The 20,933-nt window shown below is 41.8% G+C and overlaps 1 protein-coding gene across 8 annotated transcripts in view; it reads left to right on the top strand.

The window, feature by feature from the left end:
- LOC121857308 (gastrula zinc finger protein XlCGF8.2DB-like) overlaps window positions 1-20,933 on the top strand; it is a 95,312-nt gene that overhangs the window by 55,102 nt on the left and 19,277 nt on the right. For 6 of the 8 annotated variants that reach the window (XM_042353303.1, XM_042353299.1, XM_042353300.1 and 3 more), the window contains 3 exons: window positions 11,898-12,020; window positions 12,385-12,536; window positions 12,923-13,038. In XM_042353303.1, coding sequence (XP_042209237.1) covers window positions 11,898-12,020; window positions 12,385-12,536; window positions 12,923-13,038 — 391 coding nt within the window. Of the gene's footprint in view, window positions 1-1,372; window positions 1,499-11,487; window positions 11,605-11,897; window positions 12,021-12,384; window positions 12,537-12,922; window positions 13,039-20,933 lie in introns of those variants that run through there. The other 2 variants (XM_042353302.1, XM_042353301.1) reach the window with 2 other exon arrangements.

Raw genomic sequence — 20,933 nt, forward strand, 5'->3', positions numbered from 1 at the left:
ACGGTAAATAAGGACATGGGGGGCCAGGGATTTTTTAGGGGGGTGGGGGGGCAGCAATAGTACACGGATTTTTAACATTCACGGGTATATCTGTTACCTAACCCCCGTGAATGTTAAGGGCCGACTGTATATGCATGTTGTGTTCAATAGTAAGAGAAACAATTGAGACCCTGCAATTGTGTGTAAATAAGGCAGAAAGTCAGATTAGCAACTTGGGACTTGGTCACAAGTTGGTGGTGTGATGTACAGTATTCATTAATTCTCAGCAGGAAGAATCGGCCGACGTGGATAGCCAGACGTCACGTTGGCCGATTCTTCCTGCTGAGAATTAATGAATACTGTACATCACACCACCGCTGCCACTAATTACACAACCTGATTGGTAGGTTTCTTCCTATACTAACACTGAATGATAAATTAAATCACTATCACCACTGTTACCACTACAAATACCTTGCCCACCATCATCACCGTCATTACTACCTCTACTATCACATTGAGTCAAGTAATTACTTTGAGGTGGATATCTCCCCTACAACTGCCGTTTGTCACTGACTAGCCGACCCTCTTCGAATTCCCCAGTTTACGCCTCGTGGTCTAACGTCGCCAACCGGCACCGCCTAACAAAGCGGAGGTCAACTATCGAGCCACGCCTACCCTCGCTATATAAGACCTCACCTGGCCGTGACCTGCCCTTCTCTCTACCTACAGCCACCAGCAAGCAACACATCCTCTTCTCCTGCCTGATGGCTCTCTCTCTCGCTGGCGACTTTGGCGCCCCACAAGCTGCATGTCCTCCTCTCAGCAAGTTCCTCACCAACCAGCTCTCTCTACTCCACGCTTGTATCCACGCTGCCACTTCCCAGCACCAAGCTGCATTGTACATCCAATACAATATGTACACAGAGAGCAAATTGTGAGTTTCCTTTCTCCAACCCATCCTGAGTGTGAACCAACATCTCAAAACCCCACAACTTCACAATAGTCACAAAAATAGGCACTTATTTTGGTGCACCCAGGTATTGTATAATTAAGTGACCTTGTTGAAGGTTACAAGTGTTCCCTGAAGAATGCAGTGATGGGTAGGAAACACCGGGTAACACTGAAGTCCGTTTATTAAGGGATAGGAGAAATACAAGTGGTGACTAGCGTGTGCCATGCACGGCTCACACAGTCAGACTGAGACTGCCTTGCCATATGGCAGCCTCGGGGCAATGTTGCCACATAACACGTGCAGTGTTGCCACGTAATTATATACATAGATGCTACTCGGCACAGTAGCTTATATACAAGGTTGCTACTCAGCACAGTAGCATAGATACATAACCTACACTTGTGTCATGAGATGCTCTCCAAGTAGTAGACGCGTCACTGTGTACCGGTCCAGGAACAAGAGCAGTCGTCATTGTACACACACAGTCACTACATGGACGAGGCCGCACGTTCCCGTCTCCCACCATCACTACCCTACCTACTACAGTATCACCATACAATACAAGTGAGTGTCTTGTTCATAACTAATTTATAATTACTCTCTTACCTCCTGTAGTTACGCCATCATTCATTTTTCATTCTTGGCACCACCTGAAGATAAGTCCCTTTAGCTTATTTCACCTGAAGATTACACACCCTAAGTCCCAAATGCCACTTTTTTTTTTTTTCTTTTTTTTTAACAAGATTAGCCCACAGATTTTACAGATTGTCCACGAGGGGGCTAGTTTATTGGGCACCACCTTGCATCCTGTGCAAGGTGAAGCGCAGAAGCGTTTACAGTGCCCAGCTGGGAAGCATGCGGAGTTCATGCTTGCCTTTATGATTCATGCATTAAGGGCGTAAAAGGCCTGAAGGGTCATGGGTTTTGTCAGCAAGTTACATAAAGTGACAATGATGAGTGTGTGGGGGGAAAATTCCCGGTACAATTTATCTGTTTATGGCAAAGTGTGGCAGGTCCCTAATAATGTCAAGTGCCAGGCCTGTCACTAGGAGGAGGGATATCTTGTCAGGGAGGGAAGAGGTGCCACCCCTGTAGGGGGAGGTCATAGGGCAAATGAGGATGTGGTGAAAGAGGGTGTGAGAGTCTGTTGACCACAAAGTTTACAAACAGTGCGGCCAGGCTCAGGGTTGCCAATGTACTAGGCGTGGCGAAGCACAGTGGGGGTGGAGGTGATATGGTGTGGTGGGGCAGGTACAGTAGGGGTGGAGGGAGGCACATAGGCATTGACAACATTGAGGGACACACCTTTTAGTGTTATTGTGATGGTAGGGTGTGTCATAGGAGGGAAGATCAGCTAAAACTAATGGCCCATCACTTTTTTGGTAGATTTTAGTGTATATAAACAGAAAATAATTTCAGTTTCAATATTTTGCAACCTTTTGCTAGGTAAATTTTAGCGTGAAATTTATCGAAAATCTAACGTACAGCTGCATTAGTGCATTACAATTAAATAGTGAACATTGCTTTCTGACTTCATTCTTTAACAACCCAACTAACAATATTTTTTTCTGTTTCAGATTCTGATGCATTTATAAGTTGATAATATTTGCGATGGCTGCTTGTGTCAGAACGAGGAACAAAAAATCCAGCCATCTCAGTCACTATCTTGGGTCTGGGAGAGAGCTCCTGAAGTCGGAGTTGCTTACATTGAGAGATGCTTTGAGATACGGTGTTTTAATCAGGCAAATCAGTGAAAAGAACCAAAGTTAGTAACTTACACAAACAAAGACAGCTACAGTGATATGACCACAAGCTGCTCCTAAGTAATAGTACACTCTGGCTAACGCTCAGTTCAAGCCTCCAGTCATAACAAGTCAGAAGAAGATTAGTGAGAGACTGCTAGCCAGTTGGGAAAAGGCAAGAGATATATCTCTTGGGAGAGGAAAACTTGCAGTTAAGGACAGCTTTGCCAAGCAACTGGACCAGTTATTTGACATAATTACTTGCAAGTGCCCAATTGTTCTCTGTCCTGAGTTTGGATGTGATCGTGACTGTAAATCCGAGGCCCACATCTCCTGTATTTGCAAGCGTGAACTGAAGATTCCTGTGATCGAACTGGCATTTCTCAAAGCACAGAGAGAGAAGACTGGCAGTATAGGGGCTCTCATGATTTCTAGCTAAGATATTCCGGAGTCCAAGAGACAGGAGGCTGCCACAGAGAGACAGAAGAGGAGAAGAGTTGCCGAGGAAAAGAGACTTGAGAAGGCCCAGGTGAGGCAAAAGGCCGATGATTGAGCCAAGCTGATCTAGAGTTTAATGACTTCCCCATGGCTGAACTGAGGCGGACCAGGAGAATGGTGACTTTGTCCCTAACCCAGAAAATAATGATCCCAAACCTTCCAGGCATAAGATTCGAAATAGGAAAGATATCCCGAGCATAGCTCTGGCCAGCATGCGACACCACACTGGTCTCTGAGAAACTGCAGAGATAGCAACAGCTGCCTGGATTGACGGTGGTTTGATAACACCCGATGATGTTCACCTGGTGATAGATCATAACAAAGTAAGGAGAGCTCAGGAGAAACTTGTCAGTAACCTAGAAGAGGAGTTTGATAAGGGGATAAGAGAAAATGGAATCAATTGCTTGTTCTTTGATGGGAGAAGGGATGACACTAAAGTGTTCATCAAAGTTGGAGATTCTGACAAGTTGTTCCCTGCCATGGTGAAGGAGGAACACTGCTCCTGCTGCAGTGAACCAGGAGGGAAGTATTTGTGGCATTTCACTCAAGAGAAAGATGACATCAGGAAACCAGCTGAGATAGTGGCAGATAACATTGTGAACTGGCTCAGAGAGAGGAACGTAGACCAGACCCTGCAGGCCATTGGAGGGGACAGCACCAAATAATGGAACACAGGGTGGCAAGGGGGTCATACAGTGGACAGGAGCGGAAGATTGGGAGGAAGCTGGTCTGACGGTTTCGTGACTTCCACACCAACGAGCTGCTACTCAGACATCTGATCCAGGAGCTGATGGCAAGACTCTTTCAAACAACAGATGGTCTGTCCTCTTGGCAAGATGCTGACTCTGCCACTGAGTTAGAAATAAACTGAGCTTGAAAAATCACAGTTGGCCCTCCACTCGCTGAGCTTGCACATACTGTCATTGACGACCTGAGTACTGACCAGTACTATGGTTACATGATTTGCAGTGCCATCAAAACTGGGGTCATGCCTCTGATAGACTGCTTACCTGCAGATAGGGTCCAGTCTCACATTCTAGGTGTATTCACAACGGCCTCAGGTTCCCCTTGCAGAACTTGGGGTCGCCCATCATAAACTGAAAGGGAACCAGCTTCACAACCTGGGACTTATTGTCCAATTCATCGTGAGTGTCTACTTGCCAAATTGGTTCAACACCAAGGTCAAGTCATCGTTCTCCGAAGGTCCGAGGCATGTTCTCTTCCAGTTTGAGCTCCTGAGGAGTCAGCCAAGGAAGGTTGTTCAGATTGTGGAGCAGACTGTGAGGAGATCTTCCTGGTATGCTCAACCCTGAGGCAGTTCTGCAGACAATGCTCTGCAGTAAGGATGAGGAGGAGAGAAGAGTGGCAGTCAAAAAGATCTTGGATATGAGATTTATGAGAGGATCTGGGCATGACGAATCAGTTGGTGATGATTCCTTCAGGGTCAGGAAGACTCCTGAAGTCAATCTAGGTGCCAAGACCTTCACTGATCTCATAGATCTGGATAACATCCAGGCTGGCAGTGAGCCCCCTCTTACCTGCAGCCTCACCAATGTTCAAGTCAGGAGCTTTCCCTGGACAACCCCATGCATGTCCCTGCCTGGCCTCGCACACCCAGGAGTATAGAGCGCTGTACAGCAAGTGAGCGAGGCCAGCAGCTCACGCGTGGTACAGCCAGGAGAGAGGGAAGGCCAGCATCCTCGAGGCTCAGGTGGTCAGCAGGGAGGTGATGAGTAGAAACATAGCAAAGAAAGACATTTTCTATGTGGTGTGCAAGCCACGTCGTAGTAGTAAACCGGTTTTTGTATTTGGATTTTTGTTTAAAGGAATATTAAATTTAATAAAGGTGTCAAGATCATTCGTTTCAATTATTCTGGATCATTTTCATCCTAATAAATTAACCTGATACATTTACTTTACTTTAAATAAGCTATTTAGTGGTGTTGGTAAAAGGGTGGGAATACTGAATTTTCAAAAGATTTCAAGTTAAAATTTACCTAGCAAAAAATGAAAACTTTTCAAATCTGAAGATATCACATGATTCTGCACATAGAACTACATCATTAATACCATGGGCCGATTTTTCAAACTCAAAAAAAAATTCTTGCTCCGTGCATGACACACCCTATTGTGATGTGTGTCTGCTGACATGTCGGGGGTCCAGGTAGCCCCTGGTGAGACAGCTCAGACACGGGAGGGCGCGGCTTGCGGTGGGTGGTGGACAGGTAGAGGCACCAAGTGGTTAGGAGGATGAGGCAGGACTGCCTGGGGCAGCAGGACACACCCGGCAGGCCCGGTAGGCGCCACACCAGTAGTGGCACGGCCAAGTGTGGAGCAGGTCAGGAACAGGGGTCTCTGCGAGGGGGGACCAACAGCTTGTGTCAAAAACCAGAAGAGGAGTGATCGGGGTGGCAACAGAGGGCAGGAGAGGTGGGAGATGGTGGTACAGAGGCATGTAAGAGTTGTTCACGGGCAGGAATTCTGGAAGAGGGATATGATCTGTGTAATGTCACTGGCGGGGGGGTTGTGGGGGGCACCGGTGGGAGCACAGGCCTGACACCCCCAGGAGTAGAGTCGAGGAGGCCCAGTAGTAGCTGAGTTAGGAGACGGCCAGGACTGCTGTGTTGTAGCCAGATGAGGCCAGGCAAGGGCAGGTGTGTTGTTGAAGAAGTGCTGGGTACACAGGGGGGTGGGCCCAAGACGGGGGGTGTTGGGTAGATCGGCCTTCGGGGAGGCTTTTCTGGGACAGACGTATGATTGGGGCATTGCTGTGAGTCAGCATTATTGTGCCGCCGTCACAGTTACAAATATCTGGGATTAATTATAGCCCACCCCACCACTATTAAGGTGGTTCGATTTTCTGGGCCAGGCAGCGGAGTGTTACGTGAACAGAAGCGACATCTCGCCGATCACGCATTTACAGCAGGCAGTGAAGTTGTGACCCCAATGAGAATGGAGATAACACAAAAAATGGTGCCTGCATGATAGGCTTCTGCATACAGTGGAGTAAGAGGGTGGCATTCACAGTGGTTGGGCACTCCTTCCCTTCCACTTGACAGTGACAGCGGTTGTGGAACTTCCCCCGGTAATGCATGACGATACTCAGTATTCTAGAGTTGTGTTTACCAAGATCTTCGATGTCAAATGATAAGGGAAACGTTTCACCAGGATGTGGCAACATCCATCCGCGCCACTGAGGGGGCACCAGGACGCATCTCTGCCAAAGTCAACAGTACTAAGTGTTTAGGGCCCCTGCAGGAGTCTGACACTTGATAAAGTTCCGGTTCTAACCTTGTCGAATTCAATGGCTGAAAACCGTGCTGTCTGCAGGTCTTCATCATCCACCAGCTGCCTTCACAGTTTTCAGAGAGTCCTTGGGGAAGTGGAGATTCAGCTTATTTGTTTGTTTGGCAGAGGGCAGGGTGATAGGGTCCATGGCATTGGTGTTTCCACTGTGGCTAGCTGCTTTCCATAGAAACATTACCGTCACTGTCATAACTTCACTAGGGGTCTGACTCTCTGAAGGTGTTGATTCAGCATGACCAGGCGAGTTGCAACACATCAGTATCAGAGATGTTCAAGGCTATGTCTATGAGAGAGCCTCTTCTGGGATCGTTTATGTTTATTCCCATGCCAGCAAACTTGCCAGCTGAGGGACCTTGGTGGGACGAACATCGGTCAGAGCACCGTGGGCACGCCTGTCCCCTTGGGTGGTCACGCCATTTACTGGAGATTAGCCCACTCCTGGCATTGGTAAGGTCACTGACTCCATATCGGGCCTGGGAGGCGAAATTGTAATAATAATAATAATAATAATAATAATAATAATAATAATAATAATAATAATAATAATAATAATAATAATAATAATAATAATAATAATAATAATAATAATAAAAATAATAAATAATAATAAAGAACCATAAAGAAATAAAAAGGTAAAAAAAACAATGGTGAGAAACAATATATGTATGCTGTGTTGTCAAAGTAAGATAAACAATTGAGGCCCTGCAATTGCGAGCAAATAAGGCAGAAAATCAGATCAGCAATTTTTGTGGTGCCTGGGATGTTAGGTTAGGATTAGGGCATTTGTCGAGTGAAAGAAGATAGGGGGATAATCTTCAGGTACGCCATACTAAGAATGAATAATTAAGACCTCAATTTAAGAATGATGCAGGTGGAGGTACCAGGACAATCTTACTAGGTGGAAGTACCAGGACATTGTTACTAGGTGGGGATACCAGGACATTGTTACTAGGTGGAGGTACCAGGACAATCTTACTAGGTGGAGGTACTAGGACATTGTTACTAAGAGGAGGTACCAGGACATTGTTACTAGGTGGGGGTACCAGGACATTGTTACTAGGTGGGGGTACCAGGACATTGTTACTAATAGGAGGTACCAGGACATTGGTACTAGGTGGAGGTACCAGGACAATCTTACTATGTGGAGGTACCAGGACATTGTTTCTAGGTGGAGGTATCAGGACATTGTTACTAGGTGGAGGTACCTGTATATTCTTTCTCCTACATCCATATCAATGTTTAAATAAATTTTGTAGTTGTATATTGTGTCTATTATTTACCTGCAGTATTTACCGTTATTTCTTCCCTATTACTTGTTACTATCATTACATGTACCCACGAGCCTCCTCTCGTCACGCTACCAATGGTAATAAGTATGAGAGTAAAAGGAATTGTTACTGACACACAGAGGCCCTCATAAAATGGTGGCAGCTCAGGCCCTCATATGGAGGAAGGAGAAAGTTATATGTACCAACAGACGAACTCCTGGTACTATGCTCTCAGGCTGAAATTACTCACACCACGACCGGGTGGACATACACAATAACACACAAACTCTTACAGTAACTTAGCACCATTAAAACCAGGGCAACTGCCACTACAGCACTCAATCATCAGGAGTGATACTCAAGCGACCGCCATGGGGTCCCGTCACCATGGGGCACTTTTCAACGAACATCCCAGTGGAATACCACAACCACACAAATAGCCCTACTGAGCTAGACACTCATCCACCAATGATGGGGGCTGGTAGTTGTTTGTGGCTTGGTGTTCCGGGGTCACCTCGCGGGCCGAGCGTTAGGGTCAGACTGGCCAGCTATGGGGCCCATAGGTTCTACTGAAGTTTCTGATGGTTGGGTCTCACGAAGATAACTGATCCTACTGGACCTCAGACATCTCTCCAGACTAGTGGATGCAACATCAACGCTACAGACACGGCCTAGGCTGTGTTAGGGACCTGTGTGGGTGAGGGGACGAGCATTTACTAACCGTTGAAATGCCCGTCGCACCCTCACTCAAACTAGGTCGGGGATTCCACCTACTTCTATTGCTGAATTACTTTGCTGTACAGTCGGCCCTTAACATACGCTGGGGTTAGGTAACAGAGAAACCTGTGAATGTTAAAAATCCGTGTACTTTTGCTGCCTCCCCCCCATATAAAACCCCTGGCCCCCCATGTCCTTATTTACCGTATATACCTGTGTGTAGTTCGAGTTTTTAAGACCAAATTATTTTGCAAAAAATTGGGGGTCGACCTCTAAAAGGGTAATAGTTTCGTTAGGTTGAAAAATATTTACCAGTAACTACCAGTAAACAATGGAAACGACGCACCATCGCACCACCAGCTGTGAGTGTCGGTACAGTCGCCAGGGCAGTCTCTTGCGTCATCATAGCTAGCCCAAAGTAGCCAAATCCATGGTATGGTATACACAGGACGATGTAAAACAAAGTATTCATTTGTTAAAGTTAATTTATAGATACTGGACATAAATTTTTGTTCATTACATTTGAAACATCAATCTTTGTTAATTAAATTTGATACAAAAGAAAACTACAATACCGTATTTTCATTAAAATATTACATCACAAGTATATTTTACCTTAACTGTGACTGAATGAATATATTCTCAGAAATAAATATGGAAATGTAATATTTTGGCTGAAATGACGTACATATTACTGTACAGGGAGTTCTGCTATAACGCGTGTTTTGATAACGCGAATTTGCTCTAACGCGATTTATGAATTCGGAACAATATTTGTATAACGCGAACGCTTGTTTGCTATAACGCGATTTTTGCTTACTATTTCTCCAATTTTGTGGTATTAACTGTGAATATGGTAAAGAAGAATATCTCCAAAAAGCACTCTGATGATAGAATTCCCGGTGATTATCGTAAAAGAAAGGATATAACACTTGAAGAGAAGCTCAATGTTATCAACCTCAAAATCACCCTTCTCCCCCATCAAGTTACATTCATATTTTTTCAAGGTAAAGTGTTAAATTTACTGTATGATTTCATTATTAGATATGAATGTAACATTTATTTAGACTGTGCTATCCTTTGTGTTAGGCTAAATACTAAATTTTTTCGATTTCGAGTAATCTGCACCTAACCCTATTTTCTCCATAAGCCCTGTTATTTCTATTACGCGATTTTCTATAACACGATATATATATATATATATATATATATATATATATATATATATATATATATATATATATATATATATATATATATATATATATATATATATATATATATATATATATATATATATACATATATATATATATACTATCGGTAACCTTTTTCACTCAAATCCTAATGAAACACAACAATTAGAATACGGTGGTTGCTGTTGTATAAACAGTCGGAACACAGTCCCACTACCGAGACGAGGGAACACTCCCACCACCGATCGTCTCGTGCAAAGCAAGCGTATAAATTAAAGAAAATACTTGTAGTGTTAAATATGTTACAGTTATATTATAAATAAATAAACAAATAAGTCGGTAAATCCATTTCAAGTAAATGGAAAAATTTTACTCGACACCGACATTAGTTCCAGTTACCGGTAAATAGCAGACGCTTCAGTGACGTCACTAGTGTTTACACTACACCAGCGGGTAACATTTGATGACATTACTTGAAGTGAATTGGCCTTATTTTAAAAAACCAAGGATGGTTGGTAGAGGACTACTGAGTCAGTGGGTAAGTGTCACATTTGGGGTACTGGTCTTATACAGCGAATAGAGCTCAAAAGCTACTTTTTAAATGGAAATTTGGGGGGGCCGTCTTATGCACCCCGACGCCTTATAGGCCGAGATATACGGTAACTCCTGTAGATCCTCCTCGGGCAGCTCAGTGTCGTGCTCTTCAATTAGCTCCCTAATCTCGTCCTCTGCCATCTCCCGGAAGCCTTCAGCAGCCACTTTCCTTGACAGTGCCAGGGTCTTTCTGAATATTTTCATTAAAATCCATCAAAATCATTTTCCTTGTCATCGTCTTAAGCACCAAACAGCTCCTCCCAGTCTTCTCCTTGAACAGGGCTAGAGGGTACGTGTTTTTCGAATCGTTTTCAATTAAAAAAATTTTACAGCACATGTATATTTTACCTAAACTGTGCCTGAATGAATATATTCTCAGAAATAAATAGTAGTTTTGTTGAAACGTAATGTATTTCAATGTAAAATAGGATAAAATACATGACGAAAACAAGAGACTTTACCTAACCTTCCGATGTTCAAGATATGTTACTCATTTTTTTAGTAGTTTTCGGTTAAAATACTCTTATATTAGTGATATTCTATTCATACTGTGCTTGATATAATACATTCACGGATATGTAATATTTTTGCAATTACAATGCTGATGTCAACACAAGCGTGGTTACAGTGAGACTGACGGAGTGAGGGAGAGCTATGCGTGTGTGTGTGTGTGTGTGAGGTTGCGGGAGCGGGCGGTGTCCCGTGTTCGGTGCCGCAAGCGAGTTGAATGGCGCGCGATTTTAATGTATTTCAATTACTTCAATGTACAGAATATTCCTCCGGCGGGGCAATCCGCGTATTTGCAAATCCGTGAATGCTAAACCCGCGTATGTGAAGAGTCGACTGTACAAGCTGACGTTTGAAACTGAGACTACGAACTCAGTTTCATTCCCCACTATTATCTTCACAAACAATGCTCTGACTGAGCTATCAAAAGCAAGAATTAAATTGATTACAAAGGGTTGGATGGCAACAGGTCCCAACATACAGCGTCTTGATACAAAACCCGCGGAGTAGATTCAAAGTTCCCTTCAGACAAGGACGGCATCTCGATGACGTCATCAAGGAAACAGAGAAAATGGAGGACGTTCCCACTGGGAAACTCAGAAGGTTTTGTGGACGTTTAAGCGTAATATGAATCCCTAGGGTTTTCAGGTTAGCCGTCATTACAATCATGACACTTACATCACAGGATACATTGGTATTCATTTACCAGGTGGAAATCAGATACCTGAGACAGAACAATTATGGATACATACAAGACATTGTTACTCGGTGGAGGTACCAGGACATTATTACAAGATGGATGTACCAGGACATTGTCAGGGGCAGATCCAGGAATATTAGTAGTGAGTAGTGGGGGTCCAAGAAGTTTAGGTGTGGGAAAATAGTGAAAAAAGCGAGCCTACCCACTGGGCGGTTTTGGGGGCGCACTGTAAGCCCCTCCCCCCCCCCATTTTTTTTTTAAATCTGACCAATATCATGGTCATTTTGAGGCCATTTTGAAGCCATGTGCACCTGATATTAAGAAATATTCTGAGGTCAATAGTAATTACTTTTTACTAAACAAAAATACCTGAGTACAATACTGCATCATGTGCAACAGATGGTACAGTAATAATGTTGTTCTCTCCTGCAACAGTTTGACATGAAGAACGAGGAGGATGAGTCTTTACAAGTGTGGACCAAGCAGGTTTTCGCATCTGGCCAGAAACCCACTCAGGTGACGGCTATGTATGACAACTGGTCCAAAACCTATGAAGAGGTAACTAGTCCCTTGTCCAGCTGACTCTATGCAGTATTAATAGGCTATACACTGTACTGTAGTTGGGGTAACTCCAAGATTTCGCATTAAGGGTTGCAGTTGTTGTAAGTGGCCAGGGCTGAGGGCTCGAAGTTCTGAAGTAGGCACAGGTGTGGGGGACCTCTTAGGACCTTATATTCACAAGTTATAAGTCCACCATGGTAAAATAACCCAATACTCTATTACAAAACTCCTTAATATGAGAAAATTAAAGATGACAAAAATTTAGGAGAGGAGGAGGACACATGAACCCTTCATGGTCGCCTCCCCCTTAAATCTGCCAATGGGATGGCTTCTTTAATGAGTATTTTGTTACACTTTGTAGAACCTGGGAGAAGGAAAGTACAGGGCACATATCATCGCGGTGGATGAAGTGGTAAGGCTGGTGCCAGAGGAGCAGCGCCGGCAGGTGAGGGTGTTGGACGTGGGTGCTGGCACTGGCTGGGTGGGCACCGAGCTACTCAAATTAGGATTCAAGTGAGTGTGAAACTTAATGTAATCTTAGCATTTTTAGATTCAATTGATTTTACTTCAGTTACTTCCACTATTTTTTAGAGTGTTGAAGTACTGGCATGCATCAAAGAAGTGAACCTATCTTTAGCTGCCAGACACCTCTGTGAATAACAAACCAGACTACTGTACCTGACTAAAGGATTGAGAGCACTTTTCAATTGGTCTGCAGGCACAACACTGGCCAGCTCTCACAGGCGCAGTTTTTTTTTACCAATTTTAGTGATCCAGGTTAATGGTTACTAAGATGTTCTGGGTTCTTGTCACTTATGTTTATTTGTAACTATGAAGGATGTCACTGTATAATTCAGTAATTAAACTAACAATGCTAACACAAAGCAACACTTCCTCAGGAACCTAGATGCTCTTGAGCCTTCAGAAGGTATGATGAACCAACTCAAGAGCACCGGTATATACACCCTCAAGTACCAGGAGTTCCTTGGCCTGGGGCAGAACACCATCCCTTCAGGTAGGAACACTTTGTGATGGTAATGTACAAAATAACATGGTGGCCCAGGGTCTTAAAGGCTTCTCAGGGAAATACTGTATAAGATAATTTTTTAGGAGAATCTTCCACCCAAGTTTCTGTGAACTTTTTATCTAAAGAAACTGTACTGTACTTAGTGCTTGTTTACTTTATATTTATTACCAAATATACACATATACTGTATATACAGTGTATATACAAGTAATATCTCTGTTAGCCAGAATCCCTCTTAACCGGAGCTCTCTGATAGCCGTAATTTAAATTTTCTCTGTTTTTTCTGGAAAATTCCGGGTTTGGCAACGATTTTCCAAGGGGTGCAGTTTCTGGAAAATTTCAAGAAAATTTTCCCGGTACCTGGAAAATTCCGAGGATGGGGGATTATTTCCGGGATTTGAGAGATGAAAATCAGGCATATTTTCCGGAAATTCCAAGGAAATTCTGTTATCCGGAAAAATTCTGGGGATGGGGGAATTTTTGTTCAATCCAGAACGCGACGTCTAGCTTTATACCTAGGTATGTAAGTGCCTTGGAAAATTCCAGGGATGGGGGATTTTTTCTGGCCTTGAGAGAGGTGTTTTTTTTTTTAAGGTGCATTAGCCCACCCAGGCATGACCATTTTATGACCCAGATCACGGCCTGGTGGGCGAAAATATAATAAAATAATAATATTAATAATAATAATAATAATAATAATAAAACTTAATAAATACAGTACATCAATACATCAATACAGTAAAAAAATTTAAAAAATTCAATAGTAAGAAATGCTATACCGGTATGTATGTTGTGTTGTCAGTAGTAAGAGAAACAATTGAGACCCTGCAATTGTGTGTAAATGTGGCATAAAGCCAGATCAGCAACCTGGGACTTGGTCACAATTTTTGTGATGCCATATGGCAGTAGGGTCTACCATTAGACAACACATTATGCTTCCAATATCTTCCCAGGCAGTAGTACCTCCCTGTTTGATAGCTGCCTACTACCTACTACCTTGTCTTGTTACCCGGAAATCTCTCAATCCCGGAGGTGCTCTGCATCAATTATTCCGGCTAACAGGGATATCACTATTATATCTATACAGTACAGTACAATACAGTACAGTATATATATATGTGATATTCAGAAATTTCAGTGTAATTTCAAACGCCGCGCCATTGGCGATACTGAACTTTCAAGGTCGTCTGAGGGAAGAGAGCGCTCCCCGCACATAGTGAGAGGTTGTGGAACTAGGCCTATATGATATTAAATGTAATTTGCCGAATTAATAATGATGCGATTCATGAAGTTAAGGGACTATTATTTGAAATTATTATAGTCGTTTATCAGTCTGAACTCAATGACCTGAATTGTCCCAGGAGTTGTGGTCAGAAATGGGAAAAGCCAATAATCACGTGGGCCTAAGCTGCGCGTAGCGAGAGGACCCTGGCGGGTCTCTCTCAGTCACGGGGAAGCATTTCAGACAAACAAGACGTCCCTGCGCGTCCGTCACAGAAATAGTCACGTGGCCTAGTCACCTGTGTTGCAGTATAACAAGTAAGTCTCATTCGATCTCAGACAGGGTTAGATAGGGCAGTGGTAAAGTTAACAAGAGCTAACAGTGAGTTCATTTCAGGGTTTCCGTCAGAACCCACTTGACTGCGAGAAATTGGCTGCGAGAGACTGACTGCCGTTTGAGACTGCCGTTGATGATTGAGGCTTGGCGATTGTCGCCTTCGGAACGATCAGTGTAGGCTTGTCACTGGTTAGCGGGGTAGCAAAGGATCTCTTGAGTGAACGAGTGCTCCCGACAACTAAAACGACACGGGACCAGCATCAGCAGTGGGTGATCAGTTCTTACCACGTGGGTGCACAACACCACGTGTCCTCGGTCAGCTAGAAGTGTTACCTACTGGCCATAGACACCTGCTGGCGTTCTCTCTTCCTGCCCATGGACGCACTGGGAGTACACTGAGGCTATCTGAGTAAATTAATGGTCACACACTGAGACCATGAGTCTAGGACTCTAGGAGATACCTAGAGGAACATTTTATCTCCCTTATTACGGGTGTATGTTGAGTTGGGTGGAGCATGGTTCACGAGTATTGGTGGACCCAGTAACATATCAATAATAGTGACTATATTTGTGTGTAGTTAATACCATTTATCAGTTACTGATGTTATCTTGACGTGTATGGTTTAATATTTCTTAAATAATTTTGATAGTATTGTTTTTTGAATGTTTGTGTCACTAAGTGGAACCAGAGTGATACTGTACTGTGATTTAATTCTTTTAATGCATTTAATTTTTCTTTATAATTCCGATCTCAGGTGTAACCTTTGTTCCCCAGAGTAGTGTTTAAGTTAGGTTAGGAATTGTGCATCTGTTGGGGTGATATAATTTTGTTGAAAGCCCTTAAGGCCTGTTTCATGTGTGCAAGCAACATTTCTTAATACTTTAAATTTATTGTTGCCTGAGTTTCTAATAATTTCAATATCATGTATAACTTTTATTCCCCAGAGTAGTGTTTTAAGTTCAAGTTAAGAGGTGCGCATATTGGTGTACCATTATTTGATTGTGTTTGTAGTGTTGGAGGGAATATAAGTGCCTAAATTTTACAGTGTGTCTCATTCATCCCAGTCACAGACGCTATCCTTCCACGGGTCACGGACAATTCATTTTGTTTAGTAGATTTAAGTGTTCTTGTGCTGGTTCGGGATTTTTCTCAAAGGGGCGCTTCCACTGCCATTACCATCTAACAATCTTTAATAAACCCCAAGTCAAGTGAGAAAATAAAGTCCGGTAAATTCCGACCGGTTACATATATATATATATATATATATATATATATATATATATATATATATATATACAGTAAAAGTCCAAAAATCCGGACCACCCGAGAATCCGGACTTTTCAAAAACTGTCAAACTTTTTAAATTTAGCGGGCTTTTGTGGGTTACGTGAATGAATGGAGTTGTTTTAAAAAAAATTAATTTACATAATTCTAATAATAAAAGTAATTGTAAATTATAAGTAGCTAATTTTGCTAGTTTTTTAATTAGCTTGTCCTGAAATGTAAAATTTGAGGCACTATAAATCTTTTGTGTGTATGTGTGCATGCGTGAACGCCACAGCTACATAGCGACAACAAGCGACCACTCGATCGCTACTTTAGAACAAGCAGTCAAACTGTGACAACGTATGTAATTTTGAGTCCTACTCTTTCCATTTACAAGCCCATAATAATGGCTCTTAAAGTAGATAAGCTTCGTTGTGTGAAGAGAAAGAAGAACACATTGAAATTGAGTGACAAACTTGAAATACTTAAGAAACTAGAACGTGGTGTGAGCAATGCTGTTCTAATGGAAACATACGACATTGGAAAGTCAACAATTTATGATATAAAAAAGGCAAAGAATAAAATTCTAGAATTCACAACTTCTTCTGAGCCTTACAATAAAATTGCTGAAAGAAAAAGTTTACATCGGCCCAAATTAGAAAATCTTGATAAAGTGTTGCACGAATGGTTTTTGTTAAAACGATCAGAAGGTATGGCAATTTCTGGGCCGATGCTTATTGCCAAAGCAAAGCCTTTTAAGGAGCAAATGAACATTGAATCAGAGTGCGCATTTAGTGATGGATGGCTTAGGAATTTCAAGACTCGTCATGGTATTAGACAGTTAGATATTGCTGGAGAAAGACAGTCGGCTGATACACAAGCAGCAACAAAATATAGTGCAACATTTGAAAAAATTGTAAATGACTATGATCTCACAACCGATCAAATTTATAATGCTGATGAAGCAGGGGTTTACTGGAAGTGTTTGCCCACAAAAACTTTGGCTGGAAACCAAGAACGAAATGCAACAGGTTTTAAGCTTAATAAAGAAAGATTAACCGTTCTTGTATGTGCTAATGCTTCAGGTCAGCATAAAATTAAGCTTTTGGTGATTGGCAAATTTAAGCGCCCACAGGCCTTTAAAGGAATTGTGCACTTGCCTGTGACCTATAAAGCCCAAAAGAGTGCTTGGATGGACAAAGACATATTTCACGATTGGTTTGTTCATGATTTTGTTCCATCAGTTCGTCAGAACTTAAGGAAATTGGGGAAGCCTGCAAATACAAAGTGCCTGCTACTTCTTGACAACTGTAGGGCCCACCCACATGAATCAAAATTAGTCTCTGATTGCGGGAATATTTATGCATGTTACTTGCCACCAAACGTAACATCATTGATTCAACCCATGGATCAAGGAGTCATTAGGAACTTTAAATGTCACTATAAAAATGATTTTATGACGAAAATGATGAATAAGAATGTCAACCCTACAGAATTTCAACGCAGTTTTACGATCAAGGATGCATTATTTTCACTCGTGACTGCCTGGAATGCAGTCACGAGTGAAACACTTTTAAGAGCGTGGCGAAAGTTGTGGCCGAAAGTGATGTTTGCAGATCTAGTGTGTGATCAAGACAAAGATTTTGAAGGATTCCAGTGTGTGATCAAGACAAAGATTTTGAAGGATTCCACATAAAGCAGAGGGCATCTGAAGTGCACGAACTGATGGAGACTGTTAAATTATCTCTGGAAGACAACCCTCTACGCAAGCTTAATGCTGCTGACATAGAAGAGTGGATACACATTGACGATGATATTGAAGTTGCTGCCACTTTCACTGATCAAGAAATCATTGAAAGCATTACAACAACTCATAAGATAGATGAAAATTGTTCAGAAGAATCTGGTGAAGAAGACGACAAAGTTGAAGAAAAGATGTCTTGGGCTGCTGCAGAAAAGGGCATTGAAACAGTTATTAAATTTGTGGAACAGAACCATAGCTTCAGTCTTCAAGACGTTTTGCATGCACACATGGTGCAGAATAATCTTATCACAAGAAATTACAAAGTCGTAAACAAGGTGATATACGAAAGTATTTAAAGAAAGCAGTGTCAAGCAGTGCAGTAGAAGCTGCAAGTGTTCCATCCACAAGCAGTGCAGCAGACGATATAGAAGTCGTGGAAATCAACGAATAAAAATTTATTTGTTGTTTTGTACTTTGTATTTATAGGAAAATGTTTCGTTAATAAACTACAAATAAATAAGCAATTTGTATAAAATAAATTCTGCTTTCATTTGTTTACTGTATTTTTCTTTTACAATGTTCATTTTTAAACATGATTTCAAACATTACATGCCCCTTTTTTCATAGTGAAAAATGTTTGTTTACATTTTTGTCAAGTGTTGACTTTATTTTTCTTTAAAACTGCTCGTTTTGATAATTGAAGCATGCTTTACTTGCTTATGAATGAACTCTCAAAATGTACCTGTTCATCTCTTCTTTACTCCTCCTTAAATTTGAATTTTAAATGTACTGCCTGAGAATCCGGAAAATCCGAAAATCCGGACCGACCCAATCCCCAAGCAGTCCGGATTTTTGGACTTTTACTGTATATATATATATATATATATATATATATATATATATATATATATATATATATATATATATATATATATATATATATATATATATATATATATATATATATACATACACCTAGACCCCGACTTACGACTACGTGGACCCCGACTTACGACTACGTGGACTTACGACCGTCGGACTTACGACCGCCTCAGATATAGATAAAAAAAAAAAATTAAATGACACGCATTTTCTATACCGAAACGTTTCCAGTTAATGTAGTCTCCATGTATAATTAGAAAATTATGGGGGCCCCATGTGCATTCAGCTGACTACATTAAAGGTTAAGTGCTCAGTCACACTGTATCCATTCCTTATTATTTATTACTTTCACTGTACTGTATCCATTCATCATTATTCATTACTTTTACTGTACTGTATTTCATTGTAGATTTTTTATCTATGTCGGACTTACACCATGTCGGACTTACGACCTGGATTTGGGTCCCTAACCCCGTCGTAAGTCGGGGTATATATATATATATATATATATATATATATATATATATATATATATATATATATATATATATATATATATATATATATATATTATATATATACACATACTGTATACAGTCATGCGCCGGTTAACGTCCTAGATACGTTCTTGGAAACGTGACGTTAACCGAAATGGACGTTGTCCGATCATCACATAAACTTTGTATTTATACTTATGTGTATGTGGCATACTATATACGTACATAACCACTTTTACTCTTAAATCACTACTGTAATGTGATACAGGTGATTAATTTTTATCTCTTGTGCAAATTACATGACGTTTATATTAAAATTATTCACTTTTACAAGGATTCCAGCAACGCCGGGCAGATGGGGGAGATAGAGGGTGCGAGGGGGCGTAGTGGGAGGGGAGGTAGTACGTTTGACAGTTGGCACAGGCCCAGGTCTAACGCGTGTATATTTATCAGTTCTTAGGTGACGAAGCTTCTCTCTTGTAGCGTACTATCGTGGCAGGTTTTCAGGGTCTCTTATTTGGCCTCACAACGTACGTACATGAAATATATCCAACACTCAGGATTGAGGTAGAAATAGAAAATCACAATGTGTTTCCCGTATATATATTGTTGCACAGCACAGTGTTAAAGAGATACTAAGTCGAATGAAGCTTGCTCAGAGTTCCTGTAGGGCGAGGAGCTTTCTGAGGGAGCGTGTGTATGGAGCTGTTGGGAGATGTTGCTTGCTGGTGGCGGTAAGTAGAAAGAGGTCGATGAAGGCCAGGTGAGGTCTTATATAACCGCGATAGGCGTGGCTTGATGGTAGGCCCCCGCTTTGTTCGGCTTCGCTGGTTACCTGACCTTGACCACGAGGGATACGTGTAATAGGCCCCTGTCTCATCAACAGAACGTATTATATAAATGGGTCAATACATCTGATATTATATTCAGATTCACCACCCTGTAACTTTCCACTGTCTATGAGTAAGACATGAGATTGACACGTGAGCGGGCAACTTACCCAAGAGGGCGAGACCCATAGCTCAGCATTTCTGTAAGCACGCACTGCGATGCCCCTAAGCTTCAGTAGCTCACCACAACTCATATTGTAAGGACGTGACCTAACGTTTATCATACATAAACGCCGTCCCTTTCTCATTCACTCCTAGACAGTGAGACTTACGGTTGGTATACACTCAGGAATTATATATACAACCTTTTATAATAAAACAAAGGAACTAACGTTTGGGTTTCGTTACTTAAAACCCAAATATAAATATGTGTGAACGGACTGGTTAATTGGACAAGCAGCCGATTCATATAGGTGGCAGCGGTGGGATACGGATTCTTCAAACTGGTAGTCGTATCATCCGTCTGTGTCTTGTGAAAAACAAGAAACCACACAGCAGTGACGCGTTACATAATCCGAGTGTTTAAAACTATATCCCGTATTGAGACGATATATAGTGAGCGCTCCTTATCTCTGTCACATACAAATACGTGCAGAATTCGTAATATACAAATATTACAGCCTGTTGGTACATATCCAGATTGAGCCGGTTGAGATAGACTCCACTCAGCATTCCCTAGACATTACAGTGTTGCAGTGTTGAACAACAGTTTCGTAGCCTGGAATTCAATTGGTATTTCAATTGGTAACTTTCCACTGTCTATGAGTAAGACATGAGATTGACACGTGAGCGGGCAACTTACCCAAGAGGGCGAGACCCATAGCTCAGCATTTCTTTAAGCACGCACTGCGATGCCCCTAAGCTTCAGTAGCTCACCACAACTCATATCGTAAGGACGTAACCTAACGTTTATCATACATAAACGCCGTCCCTTTCTCATTCACTCCTAGACAGTGAGACTTACGGTTGATATACACTCAGGAATTATATATACAACCTTTTATAATAAAACAAAGGAACTACCGTTTGGGTTTCGTTACTTAAA

Source organism: Homarus americanus, unplaced genomic scaffold, assembly GCF_018991925.1.
Source record: "Homarus americanus isolate GMGI-L3 unplaced genomic scaffold, GMGI_Hamer_2.0 scaffold20465, whole genome shotgun sequence".
Lineage (NCBI taxonomy): Eukaryota > Metazoa > Arthropoda > Malacostraca > Decapoda > Nephropidae > Homarus > Homarus americanus.